The 22,250-nt window shown below is 38.4% G+C and overlaps 1 protein-coding gene across 1 annotated transcript in view; it reads left to right on the forward strand.

Moving 5' to 3' along the window:
- POU6F2 (POU class 6 homeobox 2) overlaps positions 1-22,250 on the forward strand; it is a 64,783-nt gene that overhangs the window by 30,616 nt on the left and 11,917 nt on the right. Inside the window, exons 4-5 of the mRNA XM_021386363.1 lie at positions 11,565-11,845; positions 21,748-21,916. Coding sequence (XP_021242038.1) covers positions 11,565-11,845; positions 21,748-21,916 — 450 coding nt within the window. The remainder of the gene's footprint in view (positions 1-11,564; positions 11,846-21,747; positions 21,917-22,250) is intronic.

Genomic DNA, 22,250 nt, shown 5'->3' on the forward strand with positions numbered 1-22,250 from the left:
TGTGCTTTCAAGCACTGAAGCATGCTCTCTCATTACTAACATTCAAGAGAAGAACCAAGGGATATTTTCAGTGAGAGAGCCACCTTGGATATAAAAAAGATCTATCATTGCATGGTGTCTTTTCTTGATAACTTGAAGGTAGCCTTACAAAAAGTATTTCAGGCTCATAGCAGTACTGCCAGGGAGATAAATAGTACTTTTACAAACGTATTACAGATAATGGAATGGAGGACCGGAATTTTAGTGAATTTCCAAAAGTGAAGTGATTGGCAAAGTGGCACACTGAACTAGCAGCCATACCAATTTTCACAAGGTAAGAAGGGCTAAGACTGGCTTTATATTCAGTTGACAATTTTTAAAGAAAGCGTTGTTACTGAAATGAATAATTAACTATATTTCTGATGGTTGTGTGACAAAGGGAAGTTGTATTTGTTCTTACAAAGGATTTCTTTTCCCAGAGATTGATAACTAAAATATCCACCCAATAAACTGTGTATGACCCATCTAAATTTTCCCACCTCCTTTTGGAGAGTTTTTTTTCCTTGTCCCAAACTTCCATGTAATATTGCTGCATTACAATACAACTAAATTCCACCTTGTAGGCTGGAATATTGGTTTTCATAGAGATGATTCACAGTTGTAGTGGGAAATTCTATAAACAGCTGGCTGAAGTTGCGCGATCACCAGCCCTTGTCCTCATGGGGGACTTCAACTTCCCTGATATATGCTGGGAATACAACACGGCGCAGAAGAAGCAGTCTAGGAGGTTTCTAGAGTGTATGGAAGATAACTTCCTTCTGCAGCTGGTCAGAGAACCTACCAGGGGAGGTACCCTGCTAGACCTGCTGTTTACAAACAGGGAAGGTCTGGTGGGGGATGTGGAAGTTGGGGGCTGCCTTGGACAGGTAGAAATGAAATGGTAGAGTTCTCAATTCTTGGTGGAACCAGGAGAGGGGACAGCAAAACGGTGACCTTGGACTTTCGGAGGGCAGACTTCGAATTGTTCAGGAGACTGGTAGGGAGGGTCCCTTGGGATTCAGTCCTGGAGGGTAAAGGGGTCCAGGAAGGCTGGTTGCTCCTCAAGAAGGAAGTCCTGAAGGTGCTGGAACAGGCTGACCCCCTGAGCTGCAAGATGAGCCAGCGGGGAAGGAGACCAGCGTGGATGAACATGGAGCTTTTCCTGAGGCTCCAGGAGAAAAAGAGAATCTACTTCCTGTGGTAAAAGGGACAGGCAACTCAGAAAGAGTACAAAGAGGTTGTTAGGATGTGCAAGGAGAAAATTAAAAAGGCAAAGGCCCAGCTCAAACTAAGCTTGGCTGCTGGGATAAAAGGGAACAAGAAACTCTTCTACAAATATATTAACAGTAAGAGGAAGACCAAGGAGAATCTCCATTCTTTACTGGACATGGCTGGGAATGTGGCCACTGAGGACAATGAAAAGGCTGAGGTTCTCAATGCCTTTTTTACATCTGTCTTTAAAAGCCAGACCAGTTGTGCTTAGAGTGCTCTACTCTCTGACCTGGAAGTCTCGGATGGGGAGTGGAATAAACCCCCCACGATTCAGGAGGAAATGGTCAGAGACCTACTACTCCACCTGGACTCCCACAAGTCCATGGGGCCGGACGAGATCCATCCGAGAGTACTGAGGGAGCTGGTGGAGGAGATAGCCAAGCCGCTTTCCATCGTCTGTCGGCATTCCTGGTCAACTGGAGAGGTCCCAGAAGACTGGAGACTTGCCAATGTGACTCCCATCTACAAGAAGGGTCGTAAGGAGGATCCAGGGAACTACAGGCCTGTCAGTCTGACCTCAGTGCCAGGGAAGGTTATGGAGCAGATTGTCCTGAGGGAGATCACGTGGCATGTGCGGGACAACCGGGGGATCAGGCCCAGCCAGCATGGGTTTGTGAAGGGCAGGTCCTGCTTGACCAACCTGATCTCCTTCTATGATCGAGTGACCCGTCTGGTGGATGAGGGAAAAGCTGTTGATGTGGTCTACCTAGACTTCAGCAAAGCCTTTGACACTGTCTCACACAGCATTCTTCTGGAGAAACTGGCAGCCCGTGGCTTGGACAAGTACACTCTTTGCTGGGTAAGGAGCTGGCTGGAGGGCCAGGCCCAGAGAGTGGTGGTGAATGGAGTTAAATCCAGCTGGCGACCAGTCACGAGTGGTGTTCCCCAGGGGTAGATGCTGGGACCTGTCTTATTCAATATCTTTATTGATGACCTAGGTGAGGGCATCGAGAGCACCCTCAGTAAGTTTGCAGACGACACCAAGCTGGCAGGAAGTGTCGATCTGCCTGGGGGTAGTGAGGCCCTACAGAGCGATCTGGACAGGCTGGATCTCTGGGCTGAAGCCAATGGGATGAGGTTGAACAGGACCAAGTGCCGGGTCCTGCACTTCGGCCACAACAACCCCAGGCAACGCTACAGGCTTGGTGCAGAGTGGCTGGATGGTTGTGCGGAGGAAACGGACCTGGGGTATTGGTCAATGCTCAGCTGAGCATGAGCCAGCAGTGTGCCCAGGTGGCCAAGAAGGCCAATGGCATCCTGGCTTGTATCAGAAACAGTGTTGCCAGAAGGAGTGGGGAAGTCATTGTCCCTCTGTACTCAGCCCTGGTGAGGCCCCACCTCAAGTAATGTGTCCAGTTTTGGGCCCCTCACTGCAAAAAAGACATTGAGGCCCTGGAGCATGTTCAGAGGAGGGCAACGAAGCTGGTGAGGGGTTCTGGAGCACAGGCCTTATGAGGAGCGGCTGAGGGAGCTGGGATTGTTCAGTCTGGAGAAGAGTAGGCTCAGTGGAGACCTTACTGCTCTCTATAACTACCTGAAGGGAGGTTGTAGTGAGCTGGGAGTCAGCCTCTTCTCTCTTGTACCTGGTGACAGGACGAGGGGGAATGGCCTCAAGTTGTGCCAGGGGAGATTCAGGCTGGACATTAGGAAATTCTACTTTTCTGAAAGAGTTGTCAGGTGCTGGAATGGGCTGCCCAGGGAGTCACTGTCTCTGGAGGCATTCAAGAAACATTTAGATATAGCGTTAAGAGACATGGTTCAGTGGGGTTATTGGTGGTAGGCGGATGGTTGGACTGGATGATCTTGTAGGTCTTTTCCAACCTAGTTAATTCTATGATTCTATGCTTCTATGATTCATCCAAAATGGTTCGTTCCACCATAGTCATAGTGGTGGTTAACGTTGCAGTTCATTCTCAGGACACTGAAAATCTGTTGTTGAATAAATGCATGCACTGTAACATTTAAAGTGTCTGTAATACATTTGTCTGACCAGATTGTTCATCTCAGCCGTGCTTTTGTAGGCTATCACATTAAAAGTTACAACTCTGAATTAATATGACCAACATCTCTCTTGTATTTAACAGAAGTCCAGAACATAGAACATAAATCCATAGAAACAAGAGCTGCAGTAGGGCATAATTTTATATTTCAAACAACACCCTGTTGTGGAGGTGCAATATTGAATATTGAATACTAAAATTATGGGTTGACAGGCAATTGCTATGTCATCTAGAGTCATTGCATTTGGGCAACAAGATCATGATTCATAACAGTATTTGGAGAAATGTGATTATGAAGCAACAATGTAGAGAATCTTTGCTACTGATTGATTGTAATATCTGTTATTCATCTTGTGGCGAATTTTGGTGAAATCTGAAATTACTGAATTAATCAGCTTGACTAATTTCTCTTTTAAGAGTTACAGATTAAAGTATTTGTTGATCTCTGGTAAATATTTTATACAGTGCATGTAATTTTATAGTGAGAAGATTAGAATAGATGGTTCAAGAATATATTGATAGACTACCAGATCTTTGGTCCTACAGATTTGATGGTTAATGATTACAGTCCACTTTGTCATGGAGATGTATCCAAGAAAATAAAACTGCACTGGTATTTTAAACAAACATGTCAAAGCTAGAATAAAACATTATTAAGCCTTCAAAGTCATTTGTCTAGGATAGATTTCTAATTTCTCAGGAACTTTCCTTAAAGCAAAAGAAAAAGAACTCTTTAAGAGTTAAAAATTCAATATATATTTGCAACACTAACATATTTCTGGTCAAATAACTTTCTCACTAATGACATCACAAGATAAAACAGTGACAGCTGTGACTACCTGCTGAAGGCACTTAGTTGCATACCATCTCCTTAATCCAGCTTCATGTCTATGCAAATCAAGTCGAAAGGAGTAACTAGAGAAAGAAGTAAAAGCACAGCACAAAAATTGTCCTGCTCACCCAAACACAGGCACTGACAATAGTGTGTAACATCTGTTTTTTTTAAAGGGGCAGTACGATGACCAAAAAAGTTAAAATTTTCAGTGCTGTTTTAATAAGAACTGTTATGGCAGTGGAGAGCATTATCTTGTTCTGCACAAGGTTACTTCTCAATAGCAGCTCTTACTTTAAAAAAGACAGGATCAAAGAGCAATTACTAAGTTCTGCCTCATTCTTACTTCTGACCTCTAGATAGCATCTCTAGAGTAGGCCAGTACAGTGCAATACAACCATGTAGCAATGCTCCTTCCTAGCTGATAATGTCATCATTGCATGGAAACAACCTAATCTCATTGGTTCATGTGCTTGGTCTAATTAGGCTTGCTGAGAAAGTGCAATCTGTTTCCCAAGTTAGCTTTGAATAGCTCAGCATGGCACATATTACAAAGCGTAGGGATGCTTACATTTTCCTCTGCTCTGCGTCCAGTGCGTTAGATTCTGATATGACTGCAAGCAAGATCCATCTTTGTACTATGAGGGAGAAGTAATAGCAAATATTTATATCATATTAGTGCCCAAAGGAGACAATCCTTGTCCTAAATGGTTTATAATCTAAAGACACCAAGTAATGGTAGGGTTCAGAGATGAAGTGCATATACTATCTTCACCATAGCAGTACAAAGCTTGCAAAGGTTGAGAAATTTTACTGCAGAACAGGGATTTCTTGACTTGGAGATGCTTGATTGTAAGTTGAGATTTAAATCTTCAGAGAAGCCAAAGAGCTGGCTACCTACTTTTCAGTGTTTTTAAACACAAGTTGGCACTTATTTCCTGTGAGATGCTATAAAAATCTTAGCTTGCATGGAACTACATGAGAAGAACGTGGAGTGAATGGATTTTACAAAAATACCCTATCTTATTAAGTCTAGAAATTCATGTTGGTGGCTAAATCCCGTCATATTTACTTCTTAAGAAAATGAACACTGTGACTTTTTGTTCACAAAAGTATTTACAGCAAAAAAAAAAAAAATACCAAAGCCAAACACAGAAAAGTGTATTTGCATATGCGCACCCTACAGGGATCTGCACAGCAGTCAGGAAGGCTACTCATGGCTTGGAATGCAAACAGTCAACTGCTAAAGCAGGAAGTTGTGGCTTCTTTTTGTAATCATCAAACACTGTTAGAAATTATGGCTGTTTTGTCATAACAATACTTGGCAAGCAGAAATGTTACTGAACAGTTTTATACAAGTCATCCAAGAATTTTAAATAATTAATACTTTCACAAGAATCTAACTAGCAGACTTTCAGAAGTGCTCAGAACCTATAGATCTCATTAGAGTCATCAGGTGCTCTGCTAAACTCAAAGAACTGTGACTTCTAAAGAACTCCTTTAAAACCTAGTAGTTCTTGGTTTTAAAAGGAAGTTAAATCCAAAAAGTGGATTGTTTAGACTAGTTAAGCAGACTCAACATAATTTTTCATTTTTAATTTGGTAATTATATATCTTTAGATTCTTGCAATGAGAAAGTGTTATGCTGTATTATTCAGGATGTTTGATAGAAGAGACATTTTTTTTTCTGACCATATACATGCCTCTGCTAACCGAACATAAGTCTTTACTTGAGAAATATTTCACCACATAATTCCTACAGTGGTGACAAATGAAGTCCTGTATAGTTTGATGTTACTATAAAAACATTATTTTCTAAAAAATAAAGCACTGAGGAAGTCAGACAGAATGTCAGACTTCATGTTCCATTATGATACTTACAACAATATACCATACAATATATTGTATGATATACAAACAATGCCTAGCCTTGAAAATTATAATTCCTTACATGAAATGATGACTCAGAAGTAGTTTCATAATTTTCTAGAATCACTATTTGATGCCTTGTTCTCCCAACAGCATTTTCTTGTACCATTTATACATAGGTACATATGTTTTTATATAGGTAGCATATATATAATTAAGAATGGAGCATTCTCATTATTCTGCCCATTCCTCTGTCATATTATCCTTAAGATAGCTCATTCTGGTACAAAAGAAGGAACATATCTGAGAAAACAAGCATGTTTGAAGACAAATTTGCAAAACTGTAGAAAATGATCTAAACCATAAACACTGTCCTGTGTGCTATAGGTTGTACAATGGTTCCTGTAGACTGCTAGGGTTAAATTAGTTTTCAGCCTTGTAAAACTAGAAAAGAAGGGGTTTCAATCTACAAGCACCGTACAACACCGAAGTGAGCTTTTATTTCAGATTATGTTCAACAAGCCATTGAAACAAGACCTAGAAAATGAAGATGAGTGAAGCATACTCAGATCAGCAAACATTCACTGAAATAGTGATTTGTTGGGCTTACTACAAAAGTTATAGTTTCATGCATTGTCTATTCATAGTTTGAAATGTTGACTTGAAATGTCACATTTGTATCATATTTTCTGTTTATGTGAGTGGGGTAGTTTGCCTAACTTTACTGAACAATTTCTTTTATATTTTTCCCAGTTTTTCTATTTGATTTTTATATTGTTCTTTTGTCCAAAAGTGAGTAACTAACCGTCAATATTTAAAGGGATATAACATTGATAAAATCAGAGAAAAGTACATTTTAATGATGCTACTTAATGAAAAAACTTAACATTTTATTTTTAATAGTTAAAGGCATGTTTAAGAAGAAACTACAGTATTTGCTTAATGTCAGCCCTGGCTGATAGTAGAAACAACCTCTGGTAGGCAGTCTTTTATTTTACTTAGCCTTTTCACAGCAGAAACAGGCAGCTGAGCCATCTATTTAGGTACTGTTTGTAATATTCCTTTGTTTGTGGTAGGAAAACAAAGATGGAAGGCAGCATCCTTTTTTTCTGATGAGGGAAGTGGAAGAACTTAATAAAAAAACAGTTTTATGCTTCATTATCTAATATCACAGTAGCTTCTCCTAAGGTCAAAATACTTTTGGTTTATTTGGGGCCATAAGGAAGGACTCACTGCTTGGAAATCAGCAATTAGGACTTTATACGTTTACACAAAATCTGGTTTATATCTGCAGCACAAGTGAGGCTACCATGAGACATTAATAGCCAGAAAGTGCAAGTTAAAACACGCAATTAAATATGAAGATGTGTTGACAGACAAGAAAGGATAAAAGGATTTTTTAATGTTATTCTTCATACTCAATCATTCTTAAGGAATTGGGTATTTGTATTAATTTTTTTAGTAGAAACTTTTACTGATCAACGCAAATTGTTGTGGGATGAAAATCTGTTTAACAGTACAAGTAGTAAAGAGTACTTCAGTTTAGCAGTGCTAGGACATTACACTGCCATTGGGAGTAACACTGACAGATACTGTTGATACTCTGACAGCTTGTGATTTTTTCCCTCTGTGGTCAGCTTTATTCCTTGGAATTTTACCTTCACCATATTGCTGTGAATATTCTTTCCGTGTGGATGAATTTACGACTTGCAGGACTATGTAGGCAAAGATGCTGAGTCCACAGATGATATGTAGGAGCAAATCAACAAAAATTATGTGCAAGCCAAGTTGTACAACTTTATTTCATATGAATAATACTTAATTGTGGATGTTGTCTTGGAAGTGGCTGATTCAGCTGTAAGAGTTTAGAGGTCTGATCTCAGATATCTTGAAATCCTAGCATAGTAAAATGATATTAACAGCCTAATCAGTGGAAAGTATTCAGACGCTCTTAAAAATCACTCTGGATTTCCTTTGGAGTTAGAAACAAATCGCTGATTCTTAAAATTTAGTTAATATTGGGAAGCGTAAAAATCTGAATCTACCAAAAAAATCTTTGCTAAGCAACTCAAGACACAACTGATGTATATATTAATCAATAAGCAAATTGAAAAAATCTTATGGAAAACTTGACTCCTTACTGAAAATTGACTCTACCAAGGCTTCTGGCAATACTCTGTCACCCAAATAGGGTCAGAATTAGAGTCTTGATGTTTTAATTAGATATGGACCAAAGCTCTGTCTCTATAAAAAAGGTGAGATCTGAATTCGGGATTTCTGATGTCATATTCGTACCACATTTTCTACCTATTTCTGGAATGTGTACCTCCAAGAGGTGCAGTTTGTTTTAATCAACAGTGCTCTGCAAAGTAATGTACTTGGTTCTGTTAGAGGTTGTGGAGCACTGACAAGAGGGTGCGATGAGTTGACCCATGGACTTTTAGAACTACGATGTGTTTTGCATGCAGCCCCTGTTTTGCAACTCCTCTGTGAGCATGTAGTTCTTAATTTGAGTTGTATGAGGCATAAAAGGAATAGTGAAAGTCATGCCCATAGCATAAAAACTTTTAAAATAGTTTTTGTTGTTTTTTTTTAATATGTTTGTTTGTTTGCAACATGAGATATTTTTAGGATGTAGTGTCTCATAAATGTGCCTGACAGTTGGCATTCTTCAAGAATTTGGGTCCAAACACTGCAGAATAAGAAACCTCATCTGTGTCTCTCTTCTACCGGCATGAATCAGGCCACACATGATTTCCTGGCTTTAAGGCCAGGTGACACAGCAGGGATTGTAGTTACATACCTCAGTTCTCTTCCTTCCAAAGCAGAGTGAACTTTCCCAGACTATTTTATGGAATAAATCCATGTCATATGATATTTGTGAGCTGTCTTTGAATATCATCTGAAACAGCACCGGGTGCTAGAAAGGAGTAATGCCACCCCACTAGGGAATTAAATAGTCTGTTCTTTCATGGACCAGAAATGTCCAAGGAATCATCTTATTTTGTGTTCAGAAAATTTCAATATATTAAAGACAAAAATTGTCATCATAAAGTGCCAACCAAATACTTTAACAGAAGAGATTAGAAACCACCAGGATGGCCTTTCTCACCAGAATTAGAGGAACCATAGTCTGTCCCAACATCAGAACACTGACACGAAGCTTGAGGCAGGGAGTCAGACTCAGGACTCCTCCCCAGTGAATATTTTATTTAATCATCCAAAGCTGGGCAGAGTGAATCAGGGAGCAGTTAGGATACTTGGGAAAGGGTACCTCGGGAAGGGGGAACTTGAAATGGGAAATTTGAATCTGAGTTTAGCTGTATCAAAAATGCATGCCATGAGAAGTAGTCTGTGAGTTAACTAGTGGCAGGTGTCTGTCTTGTTTTTTTAACTAGAGAAGATTTTGTCCTATTTTGATATAAAATGGAAAAAATCTTGAAATCTCTGTAAGTTCCACTAAGGGATAAAACTGTTTCCCATTGAGATTTACCCCTGGTTCCTGCGGTTGCACCAAATCCTTGAGGGCATTTGTGTACTTGACCTTCTGGAACTCCTTTCTCAGCTCTATAGCTCTGTGATTCCCTGTTCCACTTCTGTGTGTGTGCATGTGCAGCCCACCATGGACTGAATAGTGTCTGACACACGTTGAATACATATAGATAGCTTTCTGCTTCTGACCTTACAAACTGTCCACTTCAGCACTGTCATTCTATTAAATGTCTAACTGCAATCCAAGAAATGCATTTTAAACATGAATGCAAACATTTCTATTACTGATAAGACCAGCGCAGCATTTTTTGCTTTGCTGGGATTAGGACCTTGATAGTTAAAGTTATATTGGAGTAATGACACTCCAAGGTCGCCTCCTTTTACTGACATGGTATAGGAAGGGCAGGCCATTGCTGAATTTCTGCTGATAAAATTAAGACGGATTATTTTTTGTGTTTGGTGACATATGTTAAAACTGAAAGAATATATTTGTGATCCATAAATATTTTAGGTCACCAAGAACTGGGAGAAATGTACATGTTGTACCACTTGGATGTTGGATTTAATTAATGCTGGAAGTCAGATTTTAGAAAACATTGAGCAGCCATCTTCTCACATGAGCTGTAAAGCAGCTGCAGTTCAGCTAGGGATTCCACAGGAAAAGTATATATGTACCGTGGTTTGCAGAGAGAAACTCACAGGCAGTTCCAGCTTACAAGACTAAATCTCCAGTTCACAGCCTCTCTCTGAATATGCTCCATTGTGCTTCACTTTCATGCTCTGTAAAGGGGGGTAATAATCATTACTGATCCATCTACCTTTCAGGAATATACTAAGGAGAAGTTAAGAGTCACTTTAGTGTTTCAAACACTTTTCATATGTGCATTTCTTTCAATACAGCTCAGTAGGCAAGATTCCCATTTACCAAGTCCTTCTGTCAGAGAGTGTCCCGCTTTTCTTTGTCTTCTCTGCTCTTCCCATACAAGCCTTTTTTGACTGGCTAAGTTTGGTAAATTGATGATGACTTCACCACTTCCCCTTTGATAGCTGAGTTGCCCTATCTAACCAAATGAACTGTTTCCACTCAAGGGGCTAGATTAAGTTGTCACATTTTAAGTTGTCACCTACCTCGAGACATGGTGAAGGAAACACAGATGTTTTCTGAATTTTCTTTTTCTGTTGCAATATTCCTATTACTCCAGCTTCATTTGTTGTTTATATAAAAAGTTTGATTTTATTCACAAGTTTCATCAGAAGCTAGTTTCAGACGCTCTCATACTTGTACAAAAAGTCCTTGAAAAGAGTTGCTTTCTTCAACCTAGGGGCTTATTGACTGACAGTCTTTCATACAGTCTCCATTTGACAACTCATCCTAATATTAGTTTTACAGGCACATTCACATTTTAGGAAATCAGTACATTCTGAAATCTAAAATGTCACAAGTGTCTCTTTCTGCAAATACTTGCCCCAGAAATGTTAGCTAAAATGTTTTATCTAACACCATCTCTCCTGCTGTTGTGTTGTACTGCTTAGCTGTCATCCAAAAGTAGTTGCGTTTTCATGAATATAACTTTATGAGCTGTATCCTAGAGGGCACCAGTATCTCTTTGGTCTCCTTGAAGCCACAAAAATTAGTTGGTCGTTTAGAGTATTAGGCAACCCAAAGAAAATTATGTTTATTAATTAAATAATAACTAAATAATAATAATAATAATAAATAGCTAAAATTATTAGTAACTCAAAGAAAATTATATAAGTGTATCAGTTCACAGTCAATAATGCTGTAAAATTTTAGAAAGCAAGAAAAATAGGCCTGATGTTTGCATCTACTTCACTCTAAATCCAAGAAGTGGAGCAAAGCATCACTCAGGGGACAAACGTGGCCCAGCATTTGTTTTGTACACTCACAGCCACAGCAGATTTGTTGAGGGTGGCAGTGGACAGTGTTGAGATGTGTAGGTGAAACATGACTTGAAAAATGACTTTGAAAGTCCTCAGCACACTATAAAGAAAAGATTGTTTCCACACAGCCTGTCACACCTATCTCTGTGCTTATGTCACCTAAGTTTGATTTAGCGCAGGTAAAACAAGTCATTCTGTGTGGCAAGTGTACGTGCCATTTGTTCATTTTCCCTTTCTGTGTTGTTTTCTCCAGATTATTGGAACAATCCCACTGATGCCTAATCCAGTCCCCTCCAGCCAGGCAGCAGGTGGAGCTCAGGGCCTTCAGGTACAGCCAATAACTCCACAGTTATTGACCAATGCCCAGGGTCAGATCATCGCTACCGTCATCGGCAACCAGATACTCCCAGTGATCAATACCCAGGGAATAACACTATCGCCACTCAAACCAGGCCAACAGGTAAAGCAGCTGTAGCCTGAATAATTATTGGAACAGATGCACTAAAATCTTCTACTCCTAATGGACTCTCACACTCTTTCTGAAAACTCAGTTCTTTCCTGTTTATGCTACTGAAAGATGAATTTTGTTGCATGTAGTATATTACTGCATATTCTATATGTAATTATAATATAATATAATGTCATTTTAAATGATGTATTTATACAGTCATGTTTTATCCAGCTACTCTTCTCTTTTTTCCTTCAAAAGGTCAGTACAGTGTCAACAAAAATTTTCTGCAGAGAATGCAGAGTAGGAATATAAGGCCTATAAACGTTTAGTTCATGGGGATCACCTAGTAGACTGGGTTTTGAAATATTTTGCAATGCGTGAAGGAAATAAAGAAAAGTATACAAATGGTAGTACCCTTCAGTGAAGGAAAGGATTTTTAGGGAAAACAAAGGGAAGGGAAATAAAGAGAAATTATTGTTTAGTGTAAGGCACCACGTAGTTCACAAGCTACAGGATGGGTACAGCAACTTCAGTGATACCTAAAAAGCTTTCTATACTTCTTTTTATACTACTCTAAAGTCAATTTCATTATTTTGCTAAGGTCAGCGCCCAGCCTTTACTTCTCACACTGAGGTCCCAAGAGATTGTAGTAAGGGACACCAAACAACACAGAGACTCCTTACTTGCCTCCGTTGGAACCTGCTCTAGGAAGCATTTTTGATCAGGGAAAAAAAAATTGGATAATGCAAATATAGTATGGAACAGATAGTATGCATTATCATTTTTATAGCTGCCACAGAAAATTATTTTGATGTGTTTGTGCTCCCTCTACTGGCTCTTCAGCTTTCACTGAAAGAAAAGGAAATTTTGCTATTGATTTCAGTAGAAGCAGAAATGAGTTATAAAAGTCAGACCCTTCATAGTAATAATGCTGATGAACAGTCAGAAGCAATTGAGATAGTACTATGTGAACTGCCATCTCATTTGAAAAGTAAATAGAATTATACATGCTATAAGGAGATCCTGAATTTATCTTACTGCCTGGGTGAAGTCTTTCCTGAGGTGTGTTTGCTAATGATAATATATTTAGTCATAAGCTTAAAACCTTGCTCACAGAAGAAGAATGCTCAGAGGGCTCAGCAGGAATTCAAAATATTTCTGACAATGGGATCACACTGCATTTGGTGCCCTGTAAGTTGATAAAAGAAGCTTCAGAAGTGGGGAAAAAAGTACAAGACAAGTTTTGGAAAAGTTTGGAGAAAGTCATGGAGAACAATTGAAGAAATAAATAATGTAATAAAAATTTCCTGTTAGATGATCCTAGCTTAACTTTCAACTTGCCACTTTCTTGGCAACTAAGTACTACAGGAGAAAGAGGTGATCGCAAGTGATGATAGTAAGCTGCTGCTTGTTAGCTGAGTCACAATAATTGAACCTATGTAGCCTGTTTCAGTTGTGAAGTAATGCATGTTATTGCTCACTTTTTGCCTGAAGACTTAAATGCCTTGGATATCGTTTTCAGTCACCTTTACTTAGGTAGACTATGTGCTTTGTTTGTTCATACAACTTTTTCAAACTTGACAGACTAAAACCTCAATGTCTCCTCATGGAAATGAGTTTGTAGATTGCTTACGTGAAGAGTGAAGCAGTGTTTCTTCTCTGTTGTAGTTAAGTTGCTTTTTAATGTAGACAACCAATTCCTTTGTAATCTTATTGCTCTAGTTTTAAAGAATAAATAGATGTTCTTGATCTGTGCTCTTTAAACTATTCACAGTAGGGAATGTTCCTCTTTAAACTACACTGAGTATTTACAGCCTCAGTGTTTTCACTGTTTTCCAAGATTTTGCTAATCTAAGCAGCAGCGTCTATGCACACACTGAGAATTCTCCTGCAAATTGTAATGGCTTTTTAAAGAGGGCAGCTGCTTACTCCTGTTGTAGTCTGTGTCTTTTTTATCTCTGTTCATAAACAAGTTTTTCTTTGCCTTTAATAATTTTTTACTGTCCATCTCTCAACCATTTCAATTTCCACAATAATATCTTAGAGATTTTGTGATCAGAACTGAATGCCATGAACAGAGTGAGGATGCATCACTGATTTATATAATAACATTATAATATTTTCAGCATTATTTTCTGTTTTTATCTCAATGCAGTCTATCATCCTGCTTTTTTTTCTGTCTCTACCCATTGAGCAGGTTTTTCAATAAGCAGATGTATCCACCATGATATAACTTTGCTGCCTTGATCATTACCATGTGCGTCACTAAAATGATTCCTTTTTTAATGTGAATCACTTTTGCACCTACTCTGTATTTCATCTGTCAAAATGCTCCCCTGGTATATTGTAAGCAGATTCTGTAATTTGTTCATGTTATTCTGTACTAACATAAGAAATTCATGCATTTCACCTGCTAATACAACTTCATTATTGTTCTCCATCTTTTCTTGCTGCTTAGTCATTCCACCAAATTTCTTACAATTCTTTGATCTCCACTTGCAGTCCATTTACTTGAAAAATAATGATTTATTCCCTTATTTTATTTTTCTTGCATTTTTAAACTTTTTATGTCTCATAATAGAAAAGTACCTTGTAAACTTAACTTCTGCGCTTCCTTCATGCCTCTAAGGAGGCATTTTGTCAAAATATAGGTCATACAGCTAAATGCACATTTTTTCAAAGAACAGATGAGCTTCTCTTATCAACTTGTTAGCATTGTTTGCTACCAGATTCAAGAACCTTGTTTTAAGGAGTTCTTTTGTACCTTTAACAACATATGATTGCACCAACTCAACTGACAGAAGAACTTGAACCAAGATTAGAGTCTTATAAGTGTCAGAAATACAATAAAGGTTTCATCTTGCTTAATGTTATCCATACAGTTGTTAGGTACTTGGTGAAGGCTAGTTAAATAGATTTCTCATAAAGAGACATAGGCATATCTAGAAGGTAACTCACGCAGCTGAAAAAGAACCATTATAGATAGGTTGAATCTCTTATAGGTACCTTAGCTATCTATTGTCTCCAATGACTAAAGAGGAAGCTAGAATAGCTATTTTAGGATAGAAACATAATTCTTAAATGAGTGAAATAAGGCAAGAAGAAACCAGCTGACAGAGAACACTGAGATTCAAAAACATACTCCTGTCTGTATTCCTTAAACTGCTTTCCTAATTGGTGTTTTTTTATAACAATTTGCTTGCCTACAGCACAGAAACAGTTTCTGCATATTATATAGTTCTCCAGTGTACCTCATCAAGAGGGTTCCATTTCCTTTTTGCTGTTGTCTAGATTCATTAAATCTGGCTTGTAGTCCCAGTTGTCCTCAGTTGTGTTTTATCTACACTGCCTGCCAGATCTTTTCATATTTCATCGTGTCTTATAACACTACTAGCTTTGGGCTTCTGCCAACTCTAACACAATAAAACAAGCTCCTAGGCAGCATTTTCTTACGTAGTTGGTTTCCCATCTTCATTGTCATTGGCTGTCATGCTCCAGATTAGTTGTTGAAAAGACAGAGCTCTCAGATGAGTCTGTGGTCATTCTTTGTACAGCTGCTTTCCAAATTTCGTGTCAAACATTTTCTTTCTGCTGTCTCAACCTACCACATGCACTATATCATCTCATTATCACAAGTCCATGCAGTCCCTTGTTTTCCTCTTTCCCATTAAAATCTAACCAGCTCACAAACATTTTCTCTCTGCTGTGGTCTTAGTACTTTGATACTGTCATGTTTTATGAGAAATGCACTCTTTTTTCCTCTGTTTGAACATAGCCAGTAAACTGTGCTATCTCAAACCAGCTTTGTATTTCTTCTGCTTTTTTAATATATTGACTTTAAGTTATGACGATGTCATTTTCTCTCACTTTTTCTTTGTTCCTCTATCATTAGCATTCCACGATTCCATTTTATCTTTGGATAAAATACTAGAGTTCAAAACTCAAGAATATAAGTATTTATTTAATACATTGGATTTTCCTTGCCATAGCGGGAACACTTGACTTGTAAGATAGGTCTGACTGGTTTTCTTTATGGCATCTGCACTTGCCAATAAGATTTCTCAAAAAAAAAAAGTCAATATAACTGCACCACACCTTTGGGAATAGGAAGATATTACTATACAACCTGTATCGTTCTAAGGAACTGAGCCATAGAAAAGTAAAACACTTCACTGTGGGAACATTGTTGATACGTTTGAATCGTGCACTTCTCTATATAACTTTAAGTCTGTTACTATAATAGTGACTTTATATCATTCCTGATAGAGGTCAGAAAAATGACTGATGCACCTGATTTACATATAAGATTATGTCTTCTACAGAAGCACACCTGTGTTCTCAACCTCATTTTGTGAGCCCAGAGACCTTCAACTACAGTGTATAATTTGAACAGTTTTGATCCCACAATAAGGCTTCAAATGGAAAGCTTAGTCAGATGCTGCCAAAGTCCTATTCCGGTTTTGCCCACAGCACACCAGCACTTCTTCACTGTTTTCTTTATTTTGAGTTGAGCATATGCACAGCCTGTGTGAACCCAAACAGCTATCTTATGCTGGTTTCCAAATGTAACAATTCTGTCAGTCGAAGCAATGTGTATAGAAGCTCCTTGTACTGTATTATACCATAATATATTATACTATAATAAGAGAGAGAGATTTATTAAGCATCAATTAGCTTTCGTATTCATTTACCTGAATTCAACTAAATTCACCTGATGAGGTACAGTCCTCAGGCCACAGTGGAAACATTCTGTTAGAACTGCTGTGAAAATTATTTGGCATGATGTGTGTAGATTTGTGTAATAGCTTGTTCTTTTAACTTGACGGAAGATTTAAGAAAACATTTTTGAAGCCCATGCCTGTTCATGCACCATGAGTAGATTTGAAGGCAGATTTCTTCTGCCATGGTGCTTTCAAATCAAACAATGACATTGGTATACCACTAGTTTTTCTCATGTTTTAGGAAATGTAGATTAAGCAGAGATCTCAGCTTGCAGGAAGAATGGAAGCCTAAAAATCTTAAATTACTACTTCTGCAAGGCATTATGGTAGCATTTCTAAGTATTTAGAAAAAGTCGTTTTACATCAACATTTTCTATGGATTTTAGTTTTTATTAGAGCTAATAAATGTATTTCCCTAGGTAACATCAGAAATAACTTGGAATTGTTTATTTGTAGCACCTTTGTGCAACCACTGCTAGTTTCATCTCATCTGGCTTTTTTGTTATACTTGTCTTTTTCACCTCTATCTTCTGTAATTTGTTATGTTTCCTTGTCTCTCAGATGTACGTTTCACTGAATCATAGAAAAATAGGACTGGAGAGGACCCCAAAATCCCCTTCCCTTAGGCAGGATCAACTGTCCTTGCATCGCTCTTGACAGCTGTTTGTCTAACTTATTCTCAAGAATAACCAGGGATGGAGATTCCCTGACATCCCAAGGCAATCTAGGCCACTTCTCCTTAACGCTAGGAAGGTCTTCCTAATGACTGACCTTAGCCTCAGCTGATGCAATTTAAGACCATTGCTTACTTCTCCCTTCCATTAGGGCCATAACTTGTCCTGGTTGTTTGTCCAGACTGTAAAACCAGTAGCAGTTCTGTTAGAATACAGATCAAGAGTCTCAAAGTTTCTTCATTTCCACTTAGTCTCTTTCTCTTTCCTTAAGTTATGCAAAATTCCTTGTTACTCTGTCACTACCCTGTAACTTTGGGACAATGGGACAATATCCCTGATCTCATCAGGGTTCCAGTCAACCATCCCAAGTTCAAGAATATATTGCATACATAATTGAAGAACAAAACTCAGTCTTACAGACCTAATTCATTCTTCTTTGCCATTATCAAGCAATACCACCTTCACTGTTGACAGCAGAATGTAAAACTGATGTAAGAGATAAGAATCAACCCCTTTGCATTTTCCAGTTTATTCTTACAAAGTATTATGCTGCACTTTATGCTTCTCATATTTATCCTGTTCCTCCAGCTGTAGTGTGCAAACATATATTCCTGCCAGATACTGATCAGTGTTGCATGCAGTCATCATTCTCGGCATGTCTACTATATCCACCTACACAGAATGGCACTTACAGCAATGGCTTCCGTAATTTCTGTGCCTCCTTCTGTCTTTCAATGGAAAATGCACAACAGTCATAAATATAATTCATATCATATGTACATGTCCAAAATTGGGAAATGTCAGCTATTGTAAGTTTGAATTGATTCTGTCATCTGGAATCTAATTCATAATCTAATCGTCGCCTCTCCTTAAGGCTATTTCTGGAATGGAAATTATAGTGGATGAAAAGCGAGAGAGTATTTTAATGCAATTTCATGTCATAGATAACTATCATTGTTCTTTAAGCAGGACATTTACAGCTTAACCATCACATCTCTAAAACAGGGGGTGTGCTGAAAATTATGTCAAGAGTTAAACATGGAATCCTCCCTTAGTCTCTGTTCAGGCCATAAGGGGACTCTTCAGCCTCTCCAGCCCCCCTGCTCCCTTCACAAGCATTACGTTACAGCCCAAGGATCTGTAAATATCCCCTTTATACTGTTGTTGCACCTAAGGTCACTGTTCGTGCAGACTTACTCACCATAGAACTCTTTGCCCAACTAAACTTCTTAGAATTCCATACATTTGTCCAAAGATTTCTGGAGGTCTGTCAAGCTTCTGGATGTCACAAATGCAGTATGCAAAATATTTGTGCAGAGATTCAAATACTTCCTAGATTTAACCAGCTTACTGTGTGTGTGCTTCATGGTGGTTGTGCCTGTGTGCTCTTTATGCAAGGACAACTGGAGAATGTACTTCCATGCTGATGCTTCCTAGAGACATTAAGTTAACTGTCCATGCTCAGCAGTTGAACTTTCAGGGATAATATCTGTATTGTGGCCTATAAATTCTGCATATGCCATCTGTCTCTTACATGACCATGTGTTTCTGCCTGAGAAATACTGATGGGAAATAACACAGAATCATAAATAATTAAGGCTGGAAGGTCAGGGTTCAAGAGATTATCCAGTCTGCTCTGCTGTTCCCAAGTGGAGCAGCTATTTTTGCATTTGTCTAACTTGCTGCTAAACACTCTTGTAAGAACCTCATTAGTTGCCCCAGCAATGTATGCCAGTGCTTCACTGTCATGTTAGAAAGCTTTTTCCAGCATATGATTTGAATTTTCCAGAGTATTGCACCTCATCCTGTCCCCTAAAAAATACAGGACAGACTCATTCTCCCCTCTTTTCACTAGCTCTGCCTTCTTCACAGCGTACGTGTTACAGACATCACTCCTGCTCACACAGCTCAGAATAGGAGTTACTTTTTCTTCATTTTTGCAACACCCCTGTTGGTGACATGTTCAAACTGAATTCTAATCCTGCATGTTAGCCTATCAAAAGTCCCTCCCAGTGTGCCATCAGCATGTAAATTTAGTCAGCATATCCTCATCTCCATCATCCAGGTCATTAGAAAAATACCGAATAGTGCAGAAACAAGCGAGACATCTATGAATGTGCACTTCCATTTCAACAGTGAGATAACCATCCTCTCAGTTTTGTTCTCCAACTACTTTTGCATTCATTCTGCAGCAGTTTCATCTAAACTGTGTCTTCCTACATTATAAAGAATGTCACACGAGGGAGTGTCGAGAAACTTGTAAAGTCAAACCACCTACTGCTTTTTCCCTGTCCACAAGGCCAATTACCTTGTCTTACAGGGAGATCAGATTGGTTTGACACAGTTTGTTCCTAACAATCCATGTTGTCTGTTACTACCTTGTTTTCTTGCAGGTGCTTACAAATTGGTTGATTATTTTCTTCAGTACTTTTCCAGGGGTTGAAGTTCAGTTGACTGGACTATAATTTTGCAGATCTTTCTGTTTAGATAGCCATTGCATTTGCTCCTCCATCCCTACAAATAAACACTAACATCTCTAAGCCTGTTCCAGCCAGTGTGGAAACGTCTAGCTCATCTAAATACAGTATTTTTCTTCCCTCAGCTAGGCTGAAATCTTTAGTTTTGCCAGAGAATCCCTCTGACAACAGTCCCAAAGCCAAAATGGCTGCCATTTTCCAGTCTGATGTTTGAAGACACCAGTCTGGAGTGGTGTGGGCATAATGGATGGGACATCCATTTCTGCAGCATTCAGGGGAAGCTAGCCTTCCTAGTGGGCTCCTTCTCTGAAAGAAGATAGTGCAAAATAGACATTCTGGGCTGGAAGCACTTTAAAGATAAAATCCAGCCCTTAGTGATTTTTTTTTCAGTTACCCAATGTTTGCATGAGTCTGAAATCTGGAAGACTTGCAATCAGCTTCTCAACTATTATCCCTTTGACACAGAGCCCATTTTCTCTTTTAAAAGTTACTTTAAAATAACAAAAAACTCCACAAGACAATAAAACGTTTTTGTTAATTGACCCCTAGGGAAGTCAGAATAGGCTAAACATGGACAGACAAATAATTTTCTGTATTATTAAAGGATAGCTCAAGGTTTCTTGCTTCATTTTGTGTTACATTGTTCTATGTGGAAGATAAAAAAAAAAAAGGAGTTGTAACTGTTCAGTTCTTAAGCGGGCCCATAACAGGAAAAATATCATTAAATTTGTTCATATGTATTCCATTCACCGTCAAGGTGATCAGGTGCCTTTATCTACTGTGGCGTACAGTTTATTGTCTACTTAGCATCAGTCATTTCTATGTGTTCTGGGAGCATATTATATATAATTTGAGTCTTACTAATGAATTCAGCTCCTTTTCTGAATTCGCTCATTCAGTTAAACATCAAAAGAGAAAAATTCCTCAGAATTCAAGAAATAGATTTAAATTACTGATTTTGAGCAAGGCCAAATAAGCCTTTATCTTTTTTCCTCCCTGAGAATGCAAATAATGGCTATCACTTAAAAGTGAAGCTTTTTAGTACATTTTTGCAATCTTTTTTCATCAATAACAAGAACTGACATAAAATAAAGGTATACGAAGTATCAGCTGCTTCATTGCATCAGGACTGTATTGCAGTATTATTAGGCTCTGAAAGGACTGTACTGGATGACTAGAAGCCAGTTCAAAACTGTAAGGTCTATCATGTACCTTCACTACCCCTTGAATTTGCTGGAAGGTTTATGTTAAAATCAGAAGCACAGAATTTTAGTTTTCAATCCCACATGAAAGTTTGTGATAGAAGGGATTCATGGTTCTTTGCTTTCTCCTAGACAAGAACCAAAGACTACACTATTGCAAAATTTGTAAACAAAAATTTCTAAAGACAAATGCATGTATCACAGTGTATCATTTGCATCTACTGTACTTGCTAGATATTTTAGGTATATCTTACTTGCCACAGTCTTCATGCAAAAGGGGTTCTGTGTTTAAGGAAAGGACAATTCATTATTTGAGAATTAAGATTTTAGCATTTTAGTTTTTTTTGCTAAATCCAATGTCATACAACAAATTATTCACTTCAGTAGGAAAGGGACCTCCCCTATGTCATCTTCTCTTCCCCATTCCCACTTTGCTTGGCCCTGGTCCTGCAGTATGAAAGGATCTCTCTGAAACTGCTGGTTTATATGAAAACCTGTGTAGAGAATAAAAGTCTGGCTTCATGAGTCAGAAAACAGGTAAGAACATGTACTTATTAAATCAGAGTGCTTCTGGGAATATCAAAGATCTCTCACCACCCATTTCAAACAAGAATTTAGCTGCTGATTATCTCATTAAACTGAAAAAAAAAGTTTAAAGTCAGAATGCAAAGGAGCTCAAATTTCTTCTGCTGTAACACTGTCGTCTGAACTGAGTCCATGGTATTTAATGCTCTTATGGGATTTGTTCCCTGGAAATAGATGGGTGAGATGTTACGCTGAAAGTTTCCTATTACTACTTCATTTTCTAAATACCTATTTTTACATTTTAACATATAGCTCCATCAGCCCTCCCAGACGCAAGTGGGACAAGCAGCCTCACAGCCCAATCTCCTGCATTTGGCTCACAGTCAAGCATCTATGTCTCAAAGCCCAGTTCGTCAGGCTTCCTCTTCTTCCTCCTCATCTTCTTCTTCTTCAGCTTTGAGTGTTGGCCAGTTAGTCAGCAGTAAGTATTGCTCCCTGGCTCTCCTTGCTTCTCCTCTCTGTTTGTCCTTCTCACTGCTGAGTTTCCTGATCTGATTTCCTTAATTTTTTTTTTCCATATATCAGATTGTATATTGCTAACTAGAGTAACTCTTACCAGTAAGAACTACTAAGTGCTGTGACAGATGGGGCTTAAGGTAAACATGCCTTAAGAAATTGCAGAAAATGCTAAGAATGCACATAAAAATGGTAGCAGATGTTAATTGACTTTGTTAACAGTGGACAATTCTTAAAACTCAAATGTAGTTTATATTCTTTGGAAATGTCAATGTTTTGAATCAGTATAATGAATTACA

Source organism: Numida meleagris, chromosome 2 (genome assembly GCF_002078875.1).
Source record: "Numida meleagris isolate 19003 breed g44 Domestic line chromosome 2, NumMel1.0, whole genome shotgun sequence".
Classification (NCBI taxonomy): domain Eukaryota; kingdom Metazoa; phylum Chordata; class Aves; order Galliformes; family Numididae; genus Numida; species Numida meleagris.